General features: G+C 37.6%; 1 protein-coding gene across 1 annotated transcript in view; it reads left to right on the forward strand.

Annotated features, from left to right (window-relative positions):
- Nucleotides 1-15,299, forward strand: part of elapor2b (endosome-lysosome associated apoptosis and autophagy regulator family member 2b) — an 18,525-nt gene extending 3,226 nt beyond the window's left edge. The window contains exons 2-22 of the mRNA XM_083528835.1: nt 1,166-1,286; nt 2,104-2,293; nt 2,446-2,593; nt 5,042-5,131; nt 5,418-5,523; nt 6,593-6,742; nt 6,855-6,943; nt 7,035-7,215; nt 7,323-7,451; nt 7,723-7,813; nt 8,767-8,869; nt 8,985-9,122; nt 9,209-9,472; nt 9,581-9,754; nt 9,896-10,085; nt 10,403-10,499; nt 12,007-12,108; nt 12,198-12,324; nt 12,409-12,587; nt 12,680-12,848; nt 13,702-15,299. Coding sequence (XP_083384961.1) covers nt 1,166-1,286; nt 2,104-2,293; nt 2,446-2,593; nt 5,042-5,131; nt 5,418-5,523; nt 6,593-6,742; nt 6,855-6,943; nt 7,035-7,215; nt 7,323-7,451; nt 7,723-7,813; nt 8,767-8,869; nt 8,985-9,122; nt 9,209-9,472; nt 9,581-9,754; nt 9,896-10,085; nt 10,403-10,499; nt 12,007-12,108; nt 12,198-12,324; nt 12,409-12,587; nt 12,680-12,848; nt 13,702-13,770 — 2,907 coding nt within the window. The 3' untranslated portion in view covers nt 13,771-15,299. The remainder of the gene's footprint in view (nt 1-1,165; nt 1,287-2,103; nt 2,294-2,445; nt 2,594-5,041; nt 5,132-5,417; nt 5,524-6,592; nt 6,743-6,854; nt 6,944-7,034; nt 7,216-7,322; nt 7,452-7,722; nt 7,814-8,766; nt 8,870-8,984; nt 9,123-9,208; nt 9,473-9,580; nt 9,755-9,895; nt 10,086-10,402; nt 10,500-12,006; nt 12,109-12,197; nt 12,325-12,408; nt 12,588-12,679; nt 12,849-13,701) is intronic.
- Nucleotides 15,300-16,407: the final 1,108 nt, after the last annotated feature.

The following is a 16,407-nucleotide window of genomic DNA, read 5'->3' on the forward strand; positions in this document are numbered from 1 at the left end:
TATTAATAATATGAGCTATAAAGAGTGGTTCACTCACACAGCGTAGTCCGTTAACAGCGTTAGTTGTTAAGCAACGTAGCAGACAAAGAGTAGAGTATTCTGTGGAAAGAATAATGGCGTAAGTGGACTGTTCATTCAGTTATTCAGAGTTTAGTGGTAGATCAGTGATTAAGGCTCTGAGTTACTGAGCAGAAGGTCAGTTTCAAGCCCTGGTATTTCTAAGGTGCCACTCTTGGGGTCCTGAGCAAAGCCCTTAACTCTCTGTGCTCTGTGGCGGACCCTGCGCTCTGACCCAAACTTTATAATATCCCTGGGATATGTAAAGAAAGAATCTCACTGTGCTGTAAAGTACATCTGATAATTATAATAGCACCTTTCTTTCTGGAACCAAAATGATCTGTTTTATAAATGTTAATGAATGATATAGGCTCTGACTGATGACCATTCCATTCATGAGCTAAAAACTCTTCTCAAGTGTTGAGAACATTCAAATTTACAGACTTTGAGAGACACCTTATTCAGAGCAACTTACAATTATCTCATTAATACAACTGAGCAGGTGAGCAGCAACAGAAGCAGCTTGGTGTTGAGATTTGAACCATCGGATAAAAAGGCTAATGTCTTATCCAACGAGCAATCACGTCCCACAAATATCCCAAAATATCCCCTAAAATCTGGTCTCGAGGTGGAACTAGGGTTTTTATCCTCAGTTTCCTAAAAGTGTAAACGTTCCTTATGGTGTTTTTGTGTCATTAAAGACTTAATTTTACTTGCTGATATGATGGAAATTGGCTATGATTGATTGGCTAATTTGGGTTAGCTTGAAAAAAAAAAAAAAAACTCAAACAAAATGTACATTTAGATGCATAGTGTATCAAACAAAGCAACATTTCTCATCGGGAGTATAATGTTTCTATGTGTTTTTACTTCATACACCACAATAGGCTTAGGGCTCATTTTAAAGATATTTTGTATGATAATACATTTTGATGGACAACATTGTATTGTAAATGCAACTGTAATTATATGAACTGTTTTTATATCAATTCGTATCACTTTTTCTATCAAATAGCTTTTCACCGTACCTCGTACTGTGTGAAACAAAATCTGGATCTTTGAGTATGGACAAAATGGCATATGGAATAGTTTTTGGTTTGTGTTTCAGAGAGACTACTACTTTGAGTACACAGAGTGTGACAGTACAGGTTCACGCTGGAGAGTAGCCATTCCTCATCAACAGGGCAGCTGTATCGGCCTACCAGAGCCTGTCAGAGGCACTGACTGCAGTAAGTCATGAAGTCTGCGTACAGTATGTGTGTGTGCTGGCGAATTCATTTATATAGACCCCAGCCTCCTATAATTTACAATGTTCTTGCAGTGCTGCATAAAATAAATCAGTGTGATATACAATGCAGTACAAAGCTGTGGCTCATGTATTGAAACTCAGTGCTTGAAATTTTTTATAAAGGATTCTTTTCCCAGATTTAACCAATCCATAATTACTCTTTTATTTAAATTAGTTTTTAGAAGGTATTATTTAAAAGTATTTATTTAAAAATGTATAACTTTGTTCTCTCTTTTGTTTATTTTGTCATTGTGTTACTTGCCATTTTCTAAAGCACTTTGAGACGCATGTTAATGTGCTTTTTACATATGTAACCTTTATTGTTATAAATATACAATAAATACCTTAGCGAAACAGCTCATTTGTTTCCACAGTCCATATTTTTGCATATTTATCAGCATTTTAAGTAGCCAGAATATTAGACTCTGATGGAACTGCATATACAGGCAGGCAAAATTAAAAAAAAAGATTGAAAACTGAAAATCTGAAATCATCTAAACTAAAATAGGTAATAAACAATCATAAATTGTTTATCACTGAATGCTCAACTTTTTTTTAGATACAAAAATGACAACGAATACTATCAATGTTTTTGTTATTTTTAATCTACAGGCTTGATGGCCTCATCCCCCAAAAGCCTTTGACTTAGTTTAAATAAATTGAATTAAATGAAAGGTCAAACATTTCTTGATTGAAATGTATAAATGTACTAGTTTGTAATGTACATGTGTTTGTGTTTGTGTTTGTGTGTGTTACAGCATTCTCATGTGAAGCAGGAGAGTTTTTAGAGATGTCCTCTCAGCAGTGTACTGCCTGTGCAGCAGGCTCCTATTCACTAGGCAGTGGCGTCCGGTTTGACCAATGGGACTCGATTCCTGCTGGATTCAGCAGCTTGGCCACCTACATGGAGCCTGAGGGAGCCGGAGACGAAACTCTGTCCTGCAACAAGTTGGTCATGTTCTTTAAAAAAAACATAAAAATAACTAAGAACTGACTTATTTGTTTGGATTTGGAAAGCTTAATGTATTATATTTTTCTCACTGTGTGTGTGTGTGTGTGTGTGTGTGTGTGTGTGTGTGTGTGTGTTTGTGTGAGTGCAGTTCCACATGGACACCTCAGGGTACTCACTTAGAGTCGAATCGGGACGAGTGCACGGTTTCGCTCGTGTACGCAGTGCATCTGATGAAACAGGGTTCAGTCTCCTTTGACTATCAATATGTTGACAACAACATCTTCTTCGAGTTCTTTGTGAGTTTTATTGATGTTTTACATGTGATTTTTTTATCGCTGATAGTTTGGGTTGTTTGTTGAAGCGAATAAGCGTAAAGCTGGTTCTGAAGCCAGGTGTGTGTGTGTGTGTGTGTGTGTGTGTGTGTGTGAAAACAGATCTCTGGTCCACCAGAAAGTGGGGGAAGGGGTTGCCCGAGGTGTTCAGGTGTACACTCATTGACGTTTTACACTCCAGGGTCTAGGTGTATAATAGCATGATTTAATCTGAAGACATTACTTCTTTCTTGAAACTTTGTCTGTAGAGAAGTGTCTTCTATCGCCACCGTAAATGTGCTAGTGCCAGATATATGGAGTGAAAAAAGCATTAATTATAACCTGTTGAATAATTCACAATTAATATGAACAGTTGTGCTATAATGACTTTAGAACTACAATTACCATGAACAGATTTGCGTCCTTATCTTCATCAGTCTCCAAAAGTTGAGAACATTCACAATGGTGGAATAAATAATAAATAAATATTTAGAGTAACCCAATTCTTTAAAAGCGCTATTCAAATACAATTAATAAAATTAATAGAATAGAAACATAATAACATGATTTACAATTAATAAATTTTCATTAGTATATATATATATATATATATATATATATATATATATATATATATATATATATATATATATATATATATATATATACATACAGTGAGGAAAATAAGTATTTGAACACCCTGCTATTTTGCAAGTTCTCCCACTTAGAAATCATGGAGGGGTCTGAAATTGTCATCGTAGGTGCATGTCCACTGTGAGAGACATAATCTAAAAAAAAATCCAGAAATCACAATGTATGATTTTTTTAACTATTTATTTGTATGATACAGCTGCAAATAAGTATTTGAACACCTGAGAAAGTTAATGTTAATATTTGGTACAGGAGCCTTTGTTTGCAATTACAGAGGTCAAACGTTTCCTGTAGTTTTTCACCAGGTTTGCACACACTGCAGGAGGGATTTTGGCCCACTCCTCCACACAGATCTTCTCTAGATCAGTCAGGTTTCTGGCCTCTCGCTAAGAAACACAGAGTTTGAGCTCCCTCCAAAGATTCTCTATTGGGTTTAGGTCTGGAGACTGGCTAGGCCATGCCAGAACCTTGATATGCTTCTTACAGAGCCACTACTTGGTTATCCGGGCTGTGTGCTTCGGGTCATTGTCATGTTGGAAGACCCAGCCTCGACCCATCTTCAATGCTCTAACTGAGGGAAGGAGGTTGTTCCCCAAAATCTCACAATACATGGCCCCGGTCATTCTCTCCTTAATACAGTGCAGTCGCCCTGTCCCATGTGCAGAAAAACACACCCAAAGCATGATGCTACCACCCCCATGCTTCACAGTAGGGATGGTGTTCTTGGGATGGTACTCAGCATTCTTCTTCCTCCAAACACGTTTAGTGGAATTATGACCCAAAAGTTCTATTTTGGTCTCATCTGACCACATGACTTTCTCCCATGACTCCTCTGGATCATCCAAATGGTCATTGGCAAACTTAAGACGTCCCTGGACATGTGCTGGTTTAAGCAGGGGAACCTTCCGTGCCATGCATGATTTCAAACCATGACGTCTTAGTGTATTACCAACAGTAACCTTGGAAACGGTGGTCCCAGCTCTTTTCAGGTCATTGACCAGCTCCTCCCGTGTAGTTCTGGGCTGATTTCTCACCTTTCTTAGGATCATTGAGACCCCACGAGGTGAGATCTTGCATGGAGCCCCAGTCAGAGGGAGATTGACAGTCATGTTTAGCTTCTTCCATTTTCTAATGATTGCTCCAACAGTGGACCTTTTTTCACCAAGCTGCTTGGCAATTTCCCCGTAGCCCTTTCCAGCCTTGTGGAGGTGTACAATTTTGTCTCTAGTGTCTTTGGACAGCTCTTTGTTCTTGACCATGTTAGTAGTTGGATTCTTACTGATTGTATGGGGTGGACAGGTGTCTTTATGCAGCTAACGACCTCAAACAGGTGCATCTAATTTAGGATAATAAATGTAGTGGAGGTGGACATTTTAAAGGCAGACTAACAGGTCTTTGAGGGTCAGAATTCTAGCTGATAGACAGGTGTTCAAATACTTATTTGCAGCTGTATCATACAAATAAATAGTTTAAAAATCATACATTGTGATTTCTTGATTATTTTTTGCACCTACGATGACAATTTCAGACCCCTCCATGATTTCTAAGTGGAAGAACTTGCAAAATAGCCGGGTGTTCAAATACTTATTTTCCTCACTATATATATATATATATATATATATATATATATATATATATATATATATATATATATATATATATATATATATAGTTATCAAGCCCAATGCAGCATTGTGATTTCCAATATCTCTGGTAAAAACACTGTTGTTGTGCCTGGGAATTACAGTGACATTATATTATTCACCCAAATGGTTTTTACAGATTCAGAATGATCAGTGCCAGGAAATGGACCAGTCGGCTGACCAGAAATGGATCAAACTCACGTCTAACGGTGAATGGGGAACACACACGGTCAGTGAGCTTTCTGTTTTTCTCATGTTTCAAATCCTAGTTGTAGATTTGCCTTGAATGTTTTTGTTACTTATTCAACTAACAAGGACAGTACACTTGAATTAGCATCAATATTTATAAAGTAAACGTTTTAGATGTTGCCAAATGGCTAATTATCATTTTCCGTGCAGGTTTGATGTGTAAAAAAAAAAGAACAAATACGTAAAACATATCCACAGAGCAGCATTCAAAGAAAATGATTATATAACACATTAGATAATGTACATACAAATGCTTGCTGTTATAGGTGAACTTGAAGTCAGGCACTAATATCTTGTACTGGAGGACCACTGGCATTTTACTGGGAGGGAAACCTGTTAAGCCCGTCCTGCTGAAAAACATTCAGATTGAAGGTGTGAGACATTCTGTTTTCAAATCACTTTTATTCTATTTTTTTTAGAACTTTTCAGGCCAAATTAAATGTGTTTTAGTAGCGAGTTTATTTGATTTGTACTTTACTATTTGTACTAGTTTACAAGTTTTAATTCACATGAAACTGTCAAATCATCTCCATAGTATAAAACAACAAATTAAAACAATTATTTTGTTAAGTGAACTTGTTGCAAGTGTGGAAATGATGTTTTCTCAAATCATACTGTATGTTAATTTGGATAGTGGCCCGGTACTGAGTCGTGACCCTGTAAAGGCTCTGGAATGGAGAAGCTGGTGTTGGATCTGTGATGATCACAAATGTTGAGCTATTTTATGAGTTGCTTAGTAGCTCCTAGTTTTATAACCACAAAAGACCGTATAAGACTGTAGAAAGGACATTACTTATAATCTTACATTTCAGTGCTCATGTTAGTTCTCACTCTCCAGTGTTCTGTGTTGTTTTAAAGACTATAATCACACTCTTGATGTCACTCAAATGAGGATGGTTTCCCTTTTGAGTCTGGTTCCTCTCAAAGTTTCTTCCTCATAACATCTGAGGGGGTTTTTACTTGCCACAGTCACCATGGCTGCTCATCAGGGATAAATACACACCATTTACCTTAACTGGTAAAATTCTGTAAAGCTGCTTTGAGACAATGTCTGTTGTGAATAGCGCTATAGAAATAAACTTGACTTGATTTAAAGAACTCTGAGTTAAAGAATCCATTAGGATGCTAAATAGGGAAAATGTTACATATTGGTAATAAATGAACACAGAATTGTATTAGCCATTAAACAGAAATGATCCATAATTGAAAACTCTTTCCCCACCCAGTATTTTGTGCTTTTAAGGAAAAACTCCATGAATGCATGTTCAATGAGGCAAAAGGTCAAAAACGTGGTGACTGCTCGACTGATTTCTTTATAGATACTGTTGAGCAAAAATATGGTGTGTGACAACATATAATGTTAGTAGATATGGTCTGAAATTGCAGAAACATGTAAGTTATTTGCAAATAGTGCATTAATCATTTTGGGTATGTGATGCAGGTGTGGCATATACCTCTGAGTGTTTCCTGTGTAGACCTGGCACCTACAGTAAAACCCCAGGCTCGTCCTTCTGTGATCTCTGCCCTAGAAACACTTACTCGAGTAAAGGAGCTAGCTCATGCACCTCATGCCCAGAGACACAGTACTCCGGTATATACACACTTATTTAAGATTTTCACATATTGCAAATGATGCATTCTTGTTTTATTTAGGATATACCACTATAGCTGTGTGACATTTCTCTTCCTGGCTCTTTTTTTAGAGGAAGGCTGGGTGGAGTGTAAGGAGAAGCCGCCGTGTTCAGAAAAAGATTACTTTCAGATCCACACTGCTTGTGATGCCAATGGCAAAGTAGGACATCCATGACAAAATACAGAAACCAACCGAAATATTTTTAATAGAGAGCTGGTTGGATTATAGTGGTGTTGTTTTTTTTTCGCAGACGCAAGTGCTGTATCGATGGGTGGAGCCCAAGGTGTGTGTGGAGGATGTTGCTAGAGCGGTCACTCTACCCCCTTCAGGAGAAAAGGAGGATTGCCCACCTTGCAATCCAGGCTTTTACACACACAATTCGTCTACGTGCCTGCCCTGTCCTCCTGGGACATACTCCAATGGCACCACAGGTACACACACACACACACACACACACACACACACACACACACACACACACACACACACACACACACACACACACACATGACCAGATTACCTTTTTTTTTTCACCCAGAGTGCCAGGCATGTCCTGCAGGAACAGAGCCCTCATTAGGATTCGAGTATAAATGGTGGAATGTTTTACCCAACAACATGAAATCCTCCTGTTTCAATGTGGGTAACTCGAAATGCGACGACATGAATGGTGAGAAGAAAAATCCTTACAGCTGCTTGAATCTGAAGAATTTCTTTAGTTTGTCCAATAGAAAAAAACTTTTTTTGCTCCTCATAAACGTTTCGTGAAGTTCAGCGCTGTTAACTACACACAAAAAAAAACTCCTGAGGAACTCTTTCAAATCAAATCACAGTCTTTATACTACAATGCTAAGATTTTGATGAATCTGTAGATGATTTGTGTGTGTGTGTGTGTGTGTGTGTGTGTGTGTGTGTGTGTGTGTGTGTGTGTGTGTGTTCAGGGTGGGAGGTCGCCGGTGACCACATTCGCAGTGGAATTGGAGGGTCTGATAATGATTATCTTATTCTTACACTAAGAGTTCCTGGATTCAAGTGAGTCAAAACCCTTTTTAGACAAAGAACAAACCCAATGTATTAAAAACAACTGTGTTTTTTATCTGACTTTTTATCAATGCTCTACTGTGTGTAACAAATAAAACAGGACAGGGCCTGCGTTTATAGGAAAACAGGGTGTCATACCTCTTATACCAGCCTGTCGTGTTACTGAAAAACCACAAAGTCACAAAGCTTCGAATATTTTTCCAGTTAATGATTTTGTATTTATGATTATATATATTTAAAGCTGTTTATGTTCAGTGTCTGGAATACAAGTTGGCTTTGTCTTGCAGTTAGAAATACTGTCAGAGCTGCCGTACTAGAAAATGATTCCACATCTTGCTGCCTTATCCGATTTTATAGCGGAATTTAACAGCGCTATGGGATAAGTGCGATTACAACAGACAAGTAAAACGTTATGACTAAAAACGTAATTATAATATACAGTAAACTAAGGATTTGGTGTAGTCACATTTCTACCTAATAAATTAACACATTTATCTATTAGCCACATTTTCTGTTCTTTTCTCAGAATGGAATAGAATCAGAATACTTTATTGATCCTATAGGGACATTGTTGGATTGCAGTCGCTCCGAGTGGAATTGAAGTATATATTAGAGTGAAATCCAAAAAATGAGAAAATTGAAATAAATTGACATATTACATTATATATTAAGTGAAATGTATCAGTGTAACAGTAGTGAAACAGCAGAAAAAAATCAGACTGCAATGATAGTTATAATGATAGTTTTTCTATTAAAGTTCTTGTCTGTGGTAAACAAACACGCTGCCAATAATATTTACAGCTTAAACATGATAAAAACTAAAATATTGCTTTCAAATCGATTGATTTTTGAAGTCCAGTTAGCAGAGAAATTGCTGCTGTGGTTTAGTGGCTCATTTATGTTCGGAGATTTTTACTTCCTCTTTGTCTCTTTATCCATCATAGACTTCCAACGTCTGTCGCTGGAGTCACGGCGAGTGAGTTTGGTCGAATCACATTTGTCTTCGAGACGATCTGCGGTGCAGACTGTGAGCTCTACTTCATGATGGTAAAAGCATTGCATTCGCACGTCTTTATCCTGCATCCAAATAAATAATTTCATATGCAGAGGCTATATTGTGTTTCTATAGAAGTAGCTCCATCTGTGTGTATGTTTTATGCAGGATGTGAACAGGAAGAGCACAAATGTGGTAGAGTCTTGGGAAGGCACCAAAAGCAGACGTGCTTACACACACATCATGACTAAGAACGCATCTGTGTCTTACACATGGGCTTTCCAACGCACCAACAAGCCTTTAGATGTAAGAATTAAATGAATCCATCTAACAAATAGATTATAACAGGTTTGAACAGAAACAAACAGGTGTCCATTCTGTCTCTCTCTCAGGTTCGTCGCTTTGTGAGCGACATTGCGAAGATCTATTCCATCACCATCACGAATGCTCTGGACGGCTCTGCCTCGTCCTGCCACGCCTGCGCCATAGTGAGTCAGGAGAGTGGCTCATCCTGTGTCCCCTGCCCGGCAGGACACTTCATAGACAAAGACACAAACCAGTGCCAGGAGTGTCCTCCAAACACCTTTCTTTCTGGACATCACATCTACGGACAAGAGGCCTGCCAGCCATGCGGCCCTGCTAGTAGGAGCAATAAGGTGTGCGTGTTTGTGTGTGTGTGTGTGTTTGTGTGTGTATGTGACTGCAAAGCAAGAATGAATATAAAAACATATAGTAAGTATATGTATGTGCTTTTCCTTGTACAGGAGCACTCCTTATGTTTCAGCGACTGCTCCTTCTCCCATGTGGACCAGAACCGAACATTAACCTATGACCTCAGTGCCTTAAGCTCAGTGGGATCCATCATGAACGGACCAAGTTTCACCTCCAAAGGAACAAAATATTATCACCAGTTCAACATCAGCTTGTGTGGAAAAGAGGTAAACACACTGCTAATACTGTATGTGAACATCCCCCAAAAGAACCATAAAATCAGAGGGGTCACAGGAGATATTTTTGTGGCTACAATGTCAGAAGATTTCTAGTTGTTTCATCAGATTTGTTCTGTCTCTCCACTGCAGGGGAGGAGGGTAGCCGTGTGTTCCGATAACGTGACAGATCTGTCCAGCAAAGACATGCAGAGCGAATCAGCTGCATTCAACAATTACGTGCAGACTTTCATCTGCCAGTCAACCATCATTCCAGCGGATGGGCGGGGCTTCAGGACAGCCATTTCCTCCCAGTCCATCAGTCTAGCCGATACCTTCATAGGTATTCTACTTAGACTTGCAGAAATGGAAATTAGTGCATAAAAATACGTTCATAATAAAATTGAAGCCATATTTTTATATTTTTATTTATTTTTTATATTTTATTTATATTTATTTATTTATTATATTTTTGGGCAGCCAGGGTTAGCATCAAGTATATCAAACTGTGAGACCTTTTTTCTGATGTGTGAAATGTCAATCCAGCAGCCTTAAATGTTTTTTTTTTTTCTTTTTTATCTGATGTTATAACCCTCACCATAAATCTCTCTCCCTCTTCCTATCATTCCATTCCCCCCCCGCTCCCTCCCTCTCTCTCAGGAGCCACAGTTGAAAGCACGCTGAATGGAGTCAGCGTTAGAACTGACATGTTCCCTGAAACTTCTCAAACACTTCCGGATATCAACTTCTTCTTTTAGTGAGTTCAAAGTTGCTTTCAAATGTTCTACCTCAAAAGTTCAGATGAAGATGTCAGCTTTGGTCACTTTTGACTTTGAGTTTTGAAGTAAACCGTCCCATGAAAAACCGTTATATAATGTTTTCCGAGGTGGGAAGTAACGAAGTACAATTTTTTTTATTTTTAACATTTTTTATTTTCCCTCATCACATTTTTACACAAACATCTGTACTTTCTACTTCTTACGCTTTCAAAACAAGCGCCATTTTCGCTCATCAACCTGTTTACTGTCTACCAATGGTGTACCAATGGTGTATCATTTCCTGACTCTCACACACCACAGATGTAGTTTATGAAGCTCACAATGAGATAAGCAGAAGTCAACAAGAAGTCTGGGGTTAATGTGGATGAGACAGAGGGAGTCATTGATGTAAACATGACTGAGAACAGAAACATTACTGATCACATGATCATCAACATCTTTTTTCTGATTGTGTTCTATATGGTGGTTGTTCCGCCTGGACACATTCATTAGGTACAAAAATTTTTTAATTAGATTTGTGGTAATATATTTATTAGGGCTGTCAATATTAAGCATTTATTCATGCATCCTGTGTTTACTCAGATATATATTCAAATATCTAAAAAACACAGAAAAAATATTTTTTTAAACAGTAAACATTTGTTTTTTATTGATGCGCCAAGTCTCAAACCAGCACCAAAATCCTAAAAAAAAAACCAGCAGAAACGAAAACTTTTCTTTATCGTACAGATATGAGCAATACATTATTCGACTCTGTAAAGGGTCTACTTTTATTTGTATACACTCATAATAACAACTACGCTGTGTATTTGTAAGGTAAAGAAAACAGGCAGAGGGCGCTCTCTGCTATCTCTGTCTCCTCTCTTCACAGACACATAACATCCTGGAGTGTTTAAAGGCTCTGGCATGGAGAAGCTGGTGTTGGATCTGTGATGATCTCAAATGTTGAGCTATTTTATGAGTTGCTCAGTCTGGTTCCTCTCAAGGTTTCTTCCTCATAACATCTAAGGGAATTTTTCCTTGCCACAGTCGCCATGCCTGCATATCAGGGATAAATACATACAATTCACCTTAACTGTTAATTTCTGTAAAGCTGCTTTGAGACAATGTCTGTTGTGAAAAGCGCTATGGAAATTAACTTGACTTGACATAAATAAAACTCACTAAATAATTGCTTCACACACATAATAAATATATTCATAGAAAATGTCTACTTTTAAATAATCCAATTTACTTCTCCGGTATCACCTCATTAACTGTCCGTGTGGAAACATAGCAAAAGTTCGGTGTCCTGATGATTTACATAATTTAAAACACCATAATTACTTATTACATACATATATATATATATATATATATATATATATACATATATATATATATATATATATATATATATATATATATATATATATATATATATATATACACACACACACACACATTTTTTTTGTTTTGTGTTAAATGTGTTTTGCTTTTTACAAGTTCCCCGCAGGTGACGGCGTCCTGTGAACACGGCCGCAGTGCTGTCATTACACTACGCTGTAACCCCAAGAAAGGAGAGCGTGGAGAGCTTACTGTACCGAGGTGTGTGTTTAAACAGTGTGTGTGTTTACCAGCATGTTTAAAGGTGAAAATCTAAATACACTCAAATCTTTACACGTTTGTGTGTTTAGTAAGTGTCCTGCAGGTACGTGTGATGGCTGTACCTTCTACTTCCTGTGGGACAGTTCAAGTGCATGTCCCATTTGTACTGAAGCAGACTACCACTCAATAGAAGGAGCATGCAAGGGAGGCATGCAGGTAACTTGTCTTTTCTTTCACAGGCTCTCTCTTCTGCTCTTGGGGGAACAGATGATATGTTTATTTCTCCTCCATGTCCAATAGGACATCCTGTATGTATGGAACGAGCCGAAGCTGTGCACAAAGGGTGTGTCGCTCCCTGATAAAAGCTCCACCCCATGTGAAGCAGTCCCACTATGGCTGAAGGTTGGAATAGGGGGCGGGGCTTTCATCGCAGTCCTTCTCATTTCTCTCACCTGTTACTTCTGGAAAAAAAATAAGAGGTGACTAGCATTTACTATTTAAACACTAAAGCCAAGAATAACACCATGACATCCCTTTGTGACTGTCCAAAACCTGTTTTTGTCCCCAAAAGGTTGGAGTATAAGTATTCCCGCCTGGTGATGTCAGCCAATAAGGAGTGTGAGCTGCCAGCGGCAGACAGCTGTGCACTGGCGGAAGGAGAAGGCGAAGAGAACGAAGATGACGTTGTTTATTCACACACTCCATCACTGCTGGGGAAACTGAAGGCTATCGCCAGTAAGGTTAGAAATGGCATTAATTTTAAAAATTATCTCAACACACGGGTGCTTTTAATGCTACACTGCTGATGTGTCAAGATGAAATATGGCCTAAGTAGGAAGGAAGTGCAGATTTCAGCAGGTGGTGTAATCGGAAAAAATAAAGTGGCTGCTGCTCTGACAGCAAATCAATGAAATCCTCATTTTCCTTAATCTAAGGTACTATATGTGAAGGGTAGATTTTTGTTGATAGACATCTGGTAACCGTTACCAGTGGACTACTAATGTTAACTTATTAAATAAAAATTAAAACATTATATTAAAAAAGATTTAATTAAATAATGTGTTGATTTAACTGAAATAAATATGCATTTATTTATCCAAAGAATGCTTTATTTAATCGAATGTGTGTAAATTTGCATACTTAAAATGACAGAAAAATCTAACCGTTGAATAGTAGAATAAAATAATGTTCACTCAAATATGAAGAACATTTAGTGGGAATTTTATTAATGTTTGATAAAAAGCTTTTTTAGACTAATTTTTTAATAAAATGTTGATGAGGTGCGATGGGAGGGGCTTAAAGCCTTGTTCGAAGTCGCCTACTTTCACAGCTAATGGTGATCACGAGTGGCAAATTACCCACTTTGCTTTTTATTTAGTTTTTTAAGTAAGAAAAAAACGTATAAGCGTATAGATGCAATTTGTTTTAAAAAAGCGTTGTATGTGCTCCCTCTTAAAAACAGTGTATGGTGACATTTTTATGACACAATTTTCCCTTACAAATTTGGTCGTTTTTTTCTAAGATCACACGATCAAAACGAACCCCAGCTACTGAACTCAATGCTGAGTAACTCTTGTGTTTTGCGTTAAACAGGGCGATGCAACGAGCAGTGAATCAGTGCAGCTGAAGTCATCTCAGGCAGAGAGATGGGTCTGGGGGTAAAGCGATAGAGTCAGGAGGAGCAGAACAACATCAGCACCACCACCAACAGCAACAGCACCAATAACATGCTCTTCTCAAAGAAAGGGAGAATGAAAGAGAGAGGGAGAGAGAGACTTGTAGTATTCAGGCTCTCCTACATCTCTTTATTCAGCCTAAACCACTTTTTTTTTTTTTTTTACATATCTTCTAAACTCAGTGCATAAACATATACATACTTCACTAGATGATCTTTTGCATCCTAAATGAGTACCGTATATATTTTTAACTAGACATGAGATAATATATTACACAATTCAAATGGAGAGCGGATTCTCACAGAATTATTATTCGGTTAAAAATAAATCACATACTGTTGCTAAAGCCACAAAAATATAAACATGCCAGTGTGCACTCTCAGTGAGTGTTGTGGGTTGTTTCGCTTGGTGAAGAGACCATGAGCCAAAAGATATGAGATGAACATGTGCAGGTTTTTTCTCCTTTATTGAAACAAATTTCTGAACTGTTCCACAATGTCCTGTTTAAAGGATTTCTGTATTCACTCATTTTAAGTTAAAACAAAAATCAATGGATCTCATAACTCTTGCATTTCCCACTGTCAGTTTATTTCTGGTTCTTTTTGCTTTCCAAAACGTTCTCAAAATTACAGTCGAGTACAAAAGTTTGTATCCCCCATGCAGTGTTGTTTTCATCAGCGTTACTACCAAGAAAATAGACAGACAGAAAAAAAACCTGAATCATTCTTGAAAACACAACAATTTTGGTGTGATCTTCCTTTTTTTTATCCTCACACATTTGTTCTTTGTTGACCCACAAAAAAAAGAAAAATTTTAAATCATAACAATATGTTTTGGGTAATCACTAAGGTTGTACCAAATATTAAGAACGAATGTTCTTTAAACTCCAACACTAAAAAAAAAAAAAAAAAAAATGACCTAAAAGAGAAGAAAGGGGCTGTTAAAAAGAATGACAGGCTGAAACAATAATACCCTGATTAGAGAATAGAAAAGAGTTTAAAGACAGGTAATGTGTGGACAACCTAAATTATATTTAGCTAACAATCAAAAATTTTTTCTTCTATGAATATATTACCAATAAATATTTTACTTTTTTTTTTATGATACTGCAACGTCTGTAAAATTGAATGCCGCCTTATTTTTTGTTTTCGCATTGCAGACATTTGCACTCGACTGTGTCGTGTAATAACTCGAGTTGGTTTACTTTTCCACACCAATTAAGAAACTAGTTGAAAATGCACACACTGCTCATCTGACAGAGGGAGCCGGAGACAGCATTCATTCAGAGCTCTCACTTTACAGCACTAGTTACTTCTCCTGACTACTAGAGTGCGTGAAAGCCCTTAACTTTGTGTTAGTATGGATACTGTGGGAGGCAAAGCGCTGTAGCCTAGGTTTTTCTATTTCCTGTTTTGTATTGCTGTGTAATTTGAGTTGTAAAGATGTTCTTGGTTTCTCTCTTTTCCCTTACAATGTTCAGCTGATGCTTTAATAAACTTTCAGAATGCTTTACAATTGAGTTTTGGGAATCATTGCTCATTACTTTGGTAATGGGACCTGTAGGTGGAAAAAACGTCTGAAGTTGGAATAAAAAAATGAATAAAAGAAACTAAAATCAAATGGAAAAAATCATTCAGAGGAAAAGAAAAGATTTTGTCTAGCATATGCTCTTCAGTTTGTCCCTCTGGGGAAATACATTAGCTCAGTGCAAAGCTTTATACCAGTGGCTTTGGGTTTCCATGTATGAAAGTCAAGCTCTATATAAAACTCTTGAGAAACCGTTAAAAACCCCAAACGTAACAAGCTGGATATCAATTCTAATGTCGATCATGAGTTCAGATTCATGTCTGTATGGAGTTTTCTACATTCCCCCTGTGTCCTCATGAGTATCCTGTTAGGTGTCCACTCTCGTCCACTCACCTGCTTCCATATACATATGTAAAATTGTCATAATAGGGTTTTGCATATTGAAAATTACAGTATATAATTGAGCAAAACAGCAATTTGAGGTACACTACCCCTATACTGATCAACATTTCTTTAAGACTTTTGGGTAGGCTAGGCCATGTCTCGACTTGACTACGATATTTTCAACTTACGATGGAGTCTGAAGTCGGGGACTAACTGTATATACAGTGAGGAAAATAAGTATTTGAACACCCTGCTATGTTGCATGTTCTCCCACTTAGAAATCATGGAGGGGTCTGAAATTGTCATCGTAGGTGCATGACCACTGTGAGAGACATAATCTAAAAAGAAATATCCAGAAATCACAATATATGATTTTTAAACTATTTATTTGTATGATACAGCTGCAAATAAGTATTTGAACACCTGTCTATCAGCTAGAATTCTGCCCCTAAAAGACCTGTTAGTCTGCCTTTAAAATGTCCACCGCCACTACATTTATTATCCTAAATTAGATGCACCTGTTTGAGGTCGTTAGCTGCATAAAGACACCTGTCCACCCCATACAATCAGTAAGAATCCAACTACTAACATGGCCAAGACCAAAGAGCTGTCCAAAGACACTAGAGACACAATTGTACACCTCCACAAGGCTGGAAAGGGCTACGGGGAAATTGCCAAGCAGCTTGGTGAAAAAAGGTCCACTGTTGGAGCA

Source organism: Silurus aristotelis (assembly GCF_946808225.1).
Source record: "Silurus aristotelis genome assembly, chromosome: 24".
Classification (NCBI taxonomy): domain Eukaryota; kingdom Metazoa; phylum Chordata; class Actinopteri; order Siluriformes; family Siluridae; genus Silurus; species Silurus aristotelis.